Source organism: Archocentrus centrarchus, unplaced genomic scaffold (genome assembly GCF_007364275.1).
Source record: "Archocentrus centrarchus isolate MPI-CPG fArcCen1 unplaced genomic scaffold, fArcCen1 scaffold_42_ctg1, whole genome shotgun sequence".
In the NCBI taxonomy this organism is placed as follows: domain Eukaryota; kingdom Metazoa; phylum Chordata; class Actinopteri; order Cichliformes; family Cichlidae; genus Archocentrus; species Archocentrus centrarchus.
The window spans coordinates 583,051-593,135 of NW_022060268.1; the positions used below are offsets into that span (position 1 = coordinate 583,051).

A 10,085-nucleotide genomic window follows, 5' to 3' on the forward strand; every position below is an offset into this window, starting at 1 on the left:
GCTACCCAAAAGAGAAAAAAAAAAAAACTGCTATTCTACACTCCCCACCAGGGTTATAATAGTTTTGGATTTTACATTATAGTTTAGTTTTAGTTAGTTTTAATTAGTTTTTAAAACTCACAATACAGTTTTAGTTAGTTATCGTTTTTTCCTTTTAATTTTAGTTTTTATTTATTTCAGTTAACGACAATGTTTTTTCAATTTCAGTTTTCGTTATTTGTTCGTTTTCGTTAACTATAATAACCCTGCTCCCAGCCCAGTGCTGTTAGTGAGGGGCATGAGGATCTACCTGTCAGGACTCTGCTGCTTTAACAGAAACTAAAGAGGTGGTACAGGAAGCAGCTGGAAGGAGATCAGAGCTTTAAAGAATTCATTTCTAACATTTTCAGTTTAAACCATCGTTTCAGCTCTGAGAGAACATCTGTGACCTCCTTCAGTGGCCACCAGAGGCTCTCAGTCTGCTGTGGAAAAGGAAATCCAGGTGAGTTTCTTCTGATCACCTGAGGACGTCATTACTGTGTGACCTTTACCCACACAGCACTCCTCACTCCTGCCACATGCTGCACAAAGTCACTGAGTATAAATACCATGATTCCTCTTCCTTTAAAGGGAGAGGCAGCAAAACCAGACAAACAGCTGCAGGAAGAGGCGGAGCAACACCTGAAATATGAGAAGTTCAGCTCATTTTCCAGAAGTGAAAGTGAAAGTGTGAGAGAGCAGCAGCTGCGGAGCTGCAGTCGAGTCCTGTTTGTCTCTAAAAGAAGATTCACCGAGTCCATCAGGGTCCTCTCAGCAACAGTGGTGAGTGCAGCTGATCACATTTCCTGTTTCCACACAAATCTGCAGTTCATTGGATTCTAGATTTAACAGGGAGCCAATGAAGAGAAGCCAATATGGGAGAAATCTGCTCTCTCTTTCTAGTCCCTGTCAGTACTCTAGCTGCAGCATTTTGGATCAGCTGAAGGCTTTTCAGGGAGCTTTTAGGACAGCCTGATAATAATGAATTTGAAGATGCTGGTGACTCTGATTGCAGAGGTTCAGACTGGATGAACCTTAACCGCCCTCACCCAACGAACAGATCTGGGTACAGGGTGCTCCACCACAGGGGAAGCCTCAGGCGTTCTAGCAGTTGTTAGCAGGGCAGGTATTTCAGGAAATGAGGAGCTGAATTTGAAAGTCCTCGAGACTCATGAAAGCTGCATCCCCTGGGTCTGCACCGGTCAAGTCATAATGTCACAAGTCAGCTGTGTTGCAGGCAGAGCAGTGATGTTGCAGCTGGTACCAAAGCCCGAGGCCTGTGTCGAGGCCCGGAGCATTTTTCAGAATATCACGTGACAAAACCCAAACCAGGCCCAGTTTTCTGAAATCACATGACTGCCTCATTATGTGAATCCAGTAGCTGAAAAAGACGTGGAAAATAGAGGACGTGTTCTGGGTGATCTGAGCTGAGTCTGATCCACTGTTAGAGCAACATAATCAGAAGCACCTGTACATGTTAGCACTTCAGTTTCAGCATGCTCCTGCTTCTTCAGTCCTCTGATTTTGACATAATAATTGCATACTTATGCTAAAAGATCCGCCAGCCAGCGTTTAATGTAACAATAGGACTGTTGGATATCAAATGTCCACCAGATGTCAGCACTCCTAAATGAGCTGCCCAGGAGACAAAAAACAGTCGCCATCCGTAACTCGAAATTTCGACTTAATAACCCAAATTTTTTACTTAGTAACTTCAAATTACAAGTTACTAAGTAAAAATTTTGAGTTATGTATCTCAAATTTTCATTTTCATGTTCATAACTCAAAATTTTTACTTAGGACTGCCAATCAGGAAGCTCCGTGATCCGTACATCATTTCCTTGTTAACTGGAAGCAGGAAGCTGAAGGTATCAGCTGTCCAACAGATCAACATGAAAACGTTGGTTCCTTACCTTTTATGCAGCTGTTTTTGGTGAGAAGACATTTTGATCATTGAAGGTCAAAAACATGCCAACAATTTGTTCAGGTTTGCTAGTAACTGCTAGCTCACTGATACTGTCGCGACCCCATTTTTAGTGCACATGCTCTGGCAGCATCTGCTTCCAGGTTAAAAGCAAATTAGCTCTTTCTTCCTGATTGGCAGTGCTAAGCTGAAATTTCAAGTTATTAACATGAAAATTTGAGATACATAACTCAAAATCTCAAGTTACAGATGAAGATTTTTTATTTTTATTTATTTATTTTTTAGTAGAGGAAACAAGCTTCCATAGACGACGGCACAACAAAGGAAAAAGGAAAAACTCAGACAATATATATACACAAGGTAACTAGACAAGAGGAAACAGCTGGAAAGAACAGCTGGACTGAATGACACTAACAAGACAGGGGAAGCAAAACTGAACACAACACACAGGAAACAGGACAGTAGGACAATAAAACAGGAAGTGAATAAACAGGGACACAGAAACACAGACCTGACACATTGGGAGGCACACTGAGGGAATCTAAACATATGATTAATACAGACACAACACAGGAAGTAAAAACAGATATGATGCACAGCACAAGGGAGCAGGACACAGAGGGATAAAACAGGCAGAGGAACACAAGAACACCAGGAAACAAAGGGAATGAAATATTAAGAACTAGGCTCAGGAAATCAAACTGAGAATGTAAACTGTACACAAACTTAGAAACAGCAGAAATACAACAAAAACAGAACCTCAAGGAACAAATACAGAACCAAACCTGGGCACACGGCTCAGGACCGTGACAGCGTCTGCTGTAAATATGTCCTGAACAGCAGGAGAAAGGCTGCAGGTTCAAATCCTCAGACTGACTCAAACATCGTGCTCGTGTTACAGGATGTGACATCCACAGCAGTGCAGGGTCGTGGGGCCAACAGCCTAAGCACAGAAGCCCAGACCTCCCTCTCCCCAGCCACCTCCACCAACTCATCTGGGGGGCCCCAAGGAGTTCCCAGGCCAGCCAAGAGATATAATCTCCCCACCGTGTCCTGGGTCTGCCTCAGGCCCTCTTCCTGGTAGGAAATGCCCAGAGCATCTCACCCAACAGGCACCCAGGAGGCATCCTGATCAGATGTCCAAACCACCTCAACTGGTTCCTTTAGATGTGGAGGAGCAGCAGCTCCACTCTGAGCCCCTCCTGAATGACTGCACTCCTCACCCTATCTCTAAGGGAGAGGACAGCCACCCTTTGAAGGAAGCTCATTGCTGCTGCTTGTATTCGTGTTGTGGATGTAGTGAAGAAATTCTCCACTGACAAAGTTCTTCTTAAAATAACAGATTCATTTACAAGAGAGAACAGTGTCATACCGAGCACTCCTAGTCTGTGCCTGGGAGAGACCGCCAAGTGTCATCTCTGTCTCTCCTGAACATCAGCATTTCCTACTTTATATACCACAGAGTTCGACCCCAACATCTGTTTACATTGTTTATGCTCCATGAATAGAACCAGTTTCAGGCAGTTTTCAGCCATACAGGGAGCCTAGGAATGCAGACCTTTCCTTATTTGGTCAAAGGAGAGAAGAGGACTTTAAAGAAAAGGCCTTCAGCTTTGTTACATCTCTTAAAGAAAACCATATATGGAGTTTAAACACAGGCATATCAGAAACCACATTCACAGTCTCATTCTTTCAGTCACTACCCAGAGCTCCTGACCATAGGTGAGGGTAGGAACTTAGATCGAGCGGTAAATCGACAGCTTCGTTTTTACGCTCAGCTCCCTCTTCACCACGACAGACCGGTGCAGCGTCCACATCACTGCAGACGCAGCTTCGATCTGTCGGTCGATCTCCCGTTCCCTTCTTCATCGCTCGTGAACAAGACTCCAAGATACTTAAACTCCTCCACCTGGGGCAGCAGCTCCCTGAGCTGGAGTGGGCACTCCACCTTGATACCATGGCCTCAGACTTAGAGGTGCTGATTCTCATACCAGCTGCTTCACACTCAGCTGTGAACCGTTCCACTGTGAGCTGGAGGCCACCACCTGATGAAGCCAACATCATCCACAAAGAGCAGAGACGAGACTCTGAGGCCACCAAGGTGGAAGCTTCCACCAACTGGCAAAACAAAGCCTTTAATAAAGAAGGAAAACATATTTATTTTTATTTATTTAAAGACATTTTGAATTAACTGTGAATTAAGTCTAAGGCTGCTCCAGCTTCTAGCTTTGTTGGTGTGAAACAAACCTGATGACATGAACTCCAGAAAGCTTAAAGTCAACCAAACACATCCAAACTCTGAGGGTTTCCCCGAGGCCATGATGACAGGAAACGAGGCAACTAAAAACTGAAACAGCCTCACCAATGACAACAGAGAGAAAACTATTTACTGAGATGTTGTTCTTTACAATCACAGCTACTGTTATGGGAATTTCATAATCATATAATCATAATTATTGATAGTTGGTATAATACGCAGCTTTGTTTGGGACTGTGCCGGGCTTTTCTGTGTCACTGTTTCACAGAGCAGCGTTATCAAGATGTGGTGATTAGCCAGCAGGTGTCGCTGTGCTCATCACTAACAGAAAGGCACTGGCTGAGGGGGACACAGAGGCAGGTGGCCGGCTGGGTGTTGCAGACTCTCACAGGAACACCTGGGAGACTTTTAGGAGACCACGAGGGAATTCCAGGCTGGAAAAACACGGACGCACAAAAAAAAAAAACCAAATTCCCATCATGGTGGTGACAAAGAAATGCAGCTCCAGCAGTGATTTAGTGCACAGCCTTAATGAGCAGACACACAGCAGGTGTGGAGGAGCAAGCTGAGGCAGCTCCACCCATCATCAGCACCCAGACTGACCCACTTCTCCACCCTGCAGCCTCACTGACACCCCCTCACTGTTCACACTCATGCAGTCTGTGAGGAGATGCAGTAGCATGAGCTCACAGCAGAGCATCCATAACTCAAACTGCTCAGAGACACATGTAAAGAGTTTAATACTGACACTGGTTTCTTTCTTTTTAAAGATGAACTTTAACCTGAAGTTTAAATCCAGTGTGTTTCTCTTCTTCCTCCCTCAGAGTGCAGACATGTCTGCTGCCAGCAATCTGCGATCTGAAGATCAGTTTCTGTGCTCCATCTGTCTGGATGTGTTCACTCATCCAGTCAGCACACCATGTGGACACAACTTCTGCAAGACCTGCATCACTCAGCACTGGGACATCAATCAGAGGTCTCAGTGTCCCATGTGCAAAGAGACTTTCTCCACTAGACCTCAGCTGAGGATCAACACCTTCATCTCTGAGATGGTTGCTCAGTTCAGACGTGAAGCTCAGCAGAAAGCCAGCAGCAGCAGCTCAGAGCAACAAGCTGCCAAACCAGGAGAAGTTCCCTGTGACGTCTGCACTGGAACCAAACTGAAGGCCCTGAAGTCCTGCCTGGTGTGTCTGACCTCCTACTGTCAGACTCACCTGGAGCCTCATTTGACCACGAAAGGTCTGAAAAGACATCAGCTGGTGGAGCCTGAGGAGAACCTGGAAGGAAGGATGTGCACGAAGCACGATAAACCTCTGGAGCTGTTCTGTAAGACTGACCAGACATGTGTCTGCGCGCTCTGCCCTGTTTTAGACCACAAGAACCATGAGTTTGTTCCTCTGAGAGAAGAATATGAAGGAAAGAAGGCAGAGCTGGGGAAGACAGAGGCTGAAATTCAGCAGATGATCCAGAAGAGACGACTGAAGATTCAGCAGATCAGAGAGTCAGTGAAGATGAGCAAAGATGCTGCAGACAGAGAGGAAGCAGAAGGTGTTCAGGTCTTCACTGCTCTGATGGAGTCTGTTGAGAGAGGCCTGAAGGAGCTCATGAAGGAGGTCAAAGACAAACAGGAAGCAACAGAGAAACAGGCTGAAGGTCTCATCAAAGATCTGGAACAGGAAGTCTCTGAGCTGATGAAGAGAAGCTCTGAGGTGGAGCAGCTCTCACACTCTGAAGACCACCTCCACCTCCTCCAAAGCTTCTCCTCCCTCAAAGCTGCTCCACCCACCAAGGACTGGACAGAGGTCAGCATCCATCCACCATCATATGAGGGGACTGTGGTGAGAGCTGTGGCTCAGCTGGAGGACACACTCAGGAAAGACATGAAGAAGCTGCTTGAGGCTGAGCTGAGGAGGGTCCAGCAGTATGCAGTGGATGTGACTCTTGATCCTGATACAGCAAATCCTTATCTGATCCTGTCTGATGATGGAAAACAAGTCCACTGTGGTGATGTGAAGAAGGAACTTCCAGACAACCCAGAGAGATTTTCTCAGTGTGTTATGGTTTTAGGAAAGCAGAGTTTCTCTTCAGGCAGATTTTACTTTGAGGTTCAGGTTAAAGGAAAGACTGGCTGGGATTTAGGAGTGGCCAGAGAGTCCATCAACAGGAAGGGAGACATCACACTGAGTCCTCAGGATGGATTCTGGACTGTGTGGCTCAGAAATGGAAATGAATATGAAGCTCTTGATGATCCTTCAGTCTGTCTCTGTCTTCAGCCTGGTCCTGAGAAGGTGGGGGTGTTTGTGGATTATGAGGAGGGTCTGGTCTCCTTCTATGATGTAGATGCTGCAGCTCTGATCTACTCCTTTACTGGCTGCTCCTTCACTCACAAACTCCACCCATACTTCAGTCCATGTCTGAATTATGGTGGTAAAAACTCTGCTCCTCTGATCATCTGTCCTGTCAATCAAACTGAGTCGATCAGCGACTGATTTTATTTGATGAACTGATTGATTTTTCTTGAAGGGACCAAATGAACATATTCAGTGTGAATCCTCTACAGTTTCCATGTTTCCTCTAGAATCGGATTATCGTGGACTCTGATTCACACTTTGATTTGATTCTCCTGGAATTTGATGCAAACAGAAGAAAAGTTGAATCAGGAAATTTTCCCACTAATCGAGACTCGAGCTGAAGACAAAATCTCAGAGAATAAATGTCAAAAATCTTCATTTTACAATAAAGTTTGTTAAATGCTGTCAGTGAAACAGAAACGTGTGTCATTGTTATACGGGGGGGGGGGGGGGGGGGGGGGGGGGGGTATGTTCACTCAAAACTGATCAGACGGGAAAATATTCAAAGAAATCTGTAAATATTCATCATCCATCTTCTTCTTCTCCAGCTGATGGTCCCTCAGATACCAGCTGATGGTCCCTCAGACACCAGCTGATGGTCCCTCAGATACCAGCTGATGGTCCCTCAGACACCAGCTGCTCTCTTTAGTGTATCATCAAACAGGAAGCAGATCTTTTTAGCTGTTTCCATCTCTCTGACCTGCTGAGACGGCCTGGAGCTGCTCTGGAGAGAGGGGGGGTCATCTGCTGAGGGGAGAGAAAAGACACACTGTGGAAGAGAACCAGAGATTAATAATAACTAATGATTAAATACAGAGTGGGGTATAAGCAGAGAGAGAAGAAGAAACACTCAGTGCATCATGGGAACCCCCAGCAGCCCAGAGAAATAACTGATCTGATCAAACCATGAGTATGAATCTGCATTCTAACTGTAAAACTGATTATAGTCACTTATTTCTGTCTGAAAGCTGCAGAACGACTGAAAAGAGACCAAATGATCATGAAGTCCTGCAGGAAAGTCAGACAAGGAAACAGGAAATGATTCCACAGAGTTCCTGATGCTGGTTCAGTCTGACCTCAGAGAGCTCACACAGGAACTTACACATGCTTTGACTCAGAAATTATCATTTCCTGCTGCCGTGTTTCTACTTTTATTCCACTAAAATGTCTCCATCAGCCTTCCCTAAATGCAGCTGCTCACTCTGCTCCTTTTATTTTGAAAGTCAGCACAGGAAGCTTTGACCCCTCTGTACTGGTAGTCTGGTGGTCACAGCAGGAACTACAGCACTGTCCAGACCACTGCAGACGTTCATCGTCACACCTGACAGTTTTTTCACCTTCTGACCTTTGTTTACAGCATCAGTGTGACTGTGAGCAAATAAAAACAGACTAAATCATTTGAACTGTGCAGAGGAGGAAAACCAAGACATCAAACAGACCCAGATCACAAACCTGAAACATGTTTAAACTTAAAGAAAGGATGCTGGCTGGGACTCCTGAAAGCTTCAGCCTGCTCTGTTAGTCCTGTTAAACACTGATGATGATGGTGATGATGATGATGATGGTGATGATGATGGTGATGGTGATGATGATGATGGTGACGATGATGATGATGGTGATGATGTAGTGATGATGATGATCGTGATGATGATGATGATGATGATGATGATGGTGATGATGATGATGATGATGATGATGGTGATGATGATGATGATGGTGATGGTGATGATGATGATGATGGTGATGGTGATGATGAAGGTGATGGTGATGATGATGATGGTGATGGTGATGATGATGATGATGATGATGGTGATGATGATGATGGTGATGATGATGATGGTGATGGTGATGATGATGATGATGATGGTGACGATGATGATGATGATGATGGTGATGATGATGATGGTGATGGTGATGATGATGATGATGATATACATGAAACTAACAATCCAAACAGCACCATTACCCTGAAGATCCTGCAGATGGTTCTTCCACAGATGACCACATGGTGGTGCTGTTACAATATAAGAGTAATGATGTTCTGACAGTAAATGTTTGGAGAGGTTCTGTTACGTTGTCTTACACTGTGTTACATCAGATGGTGTGAAACACTGAATTGTGTGTTAAACTGTGTGGCTGTAGCTCAGGTGGTAGAGCAGCTCACGTATTCATCAGAAGGTTGTTGGTTCAGTTCCCAGCTGTTCCTGTGGGGGGCCAATCACATACAGGTACAGCAACAACCAATCAAATCACAGCCTTTGTGATCATCTGGGTGCAGGTTTGAGTCCTGGCGTGGACAGAGGTTATGCTGCAGTATTTTATTCAGTTAATGTGCATACTGTTTATTATTGTGTTACAGCTGTCTGAGCTCTTTTCTGCAGTGTGTAGCTGTGCTTCCACTACTGCAGAATAAACTGCAGAGATAATAAAGTCCTCTGTTTGTCATGACACAAGTTTCAGTTCGTTTCCACACAGGCTTCACTGCTTTCTGTTATTCTTCTAAAGAGCTTCAGTGTTAGTTTATGCAGGTCTGTCTCTGTGTTGTTGTAATGTGGCAGTTTGACAGAAAAGACTGAAGAACACCTGAGCAGGTGTTCCAGCACAGACACTGGGACGTCTACAATCCCTGTTTTAAGACAAAGACTAAAACTGAAGCTGTGATCCAGAAGATCTCACCTGCTGCTTCCTGGCTGTTCAGCTGTCTGTTCTTACATCACTTCCTCTTTGCCACACCGTTAAACTCAGTACTGACATCATTACTCTTTCCAATCATTTTCTTTACTGCCCTCTGGGAGCCAATCGGCCTCCACTCTGCATGCTTTAAATCTCAGCTCTGCCTCACCCAGGTCCCTCAGAGCCCATCCAAGCCTCCGTCTTCATCCTCACCACCATCAGCTGGGGGGTCCTGTCCTACATCCTGTAACTGCTGGGATTCTTTGGGTCATTGGAGTCTGACTGCCAAATAGCTGCATTTATTTCTGTATCTCAGTATATTATGGTCACCATTTCCACCCAATCATCTCCTTATTGAACTATTTTTGCAGATAGTCTAAGTGTGAAGAGGGAGCGGTAGATGATATGAATTTTAATTACAAACATATATTCATTGACAAAAACCAAGTACTTAACAAGGGAAAACAGCTTTAACCATAAGGAGGTTCATCACTTTAAAAGAAGCAGAGCAGACACATCACTGAGGTTTTTAAAATGCTTACAACCTGTAAATCATTCAAACAGCTTCATGAGTTGTTCCCAGTACATTCACTGGATTAACATTAAACATGACAACGACACACACCAACAAAATAAATGAAACATCATGTTCAGTCATGATTTAGCTCATCACTGCAGCACAGCTGACAGACACTAAGCTTTAACCAGCTTTCATCAGATAAATGCAAACGTGACCTTTAGGATACAGCAGCATATTTATTCTGCAGGTTCACTGTTATTTCAAATAACGTTTAAATAAAGTTTCTTACATTTGATGAATGAACACGAGGCGCTGAGAGCTGCAGAGAGTGGACTTTTCTTC

At 44.5% G+C, this 10,085-nt stretch overlaps 1 protein-coding gene across 1 annotated transcript; it reads left to right on the plus strand.

Annotated features, from left to right (window-relative positions):
* The first annotated feature begins 693 nt into the window (after window positions 1-693).
* LOC115777074 (E3 ubiquitin-protein ligase TRIM21-like) lies at window positions 694-6,913 on the plus strand. The gene is made up of 2 exons (XM_030724897.1): window positions 694-801; window positions 5,024-6,913. Exon 2 carries the CDS (start codon window positions 5,033-5,035, stop codon window positions 6,686-6,688), a length of 1,656 nt encoding a protein of 551 aa, XP_030580757.1. The 5' UTR covers window positions 694-801; window positions 5,024-5,032; the 3' UTR covers window positions 6,689-6,913.
* Window positions 6,914-10,085: the final 3,172 nt, after the last annotated feature.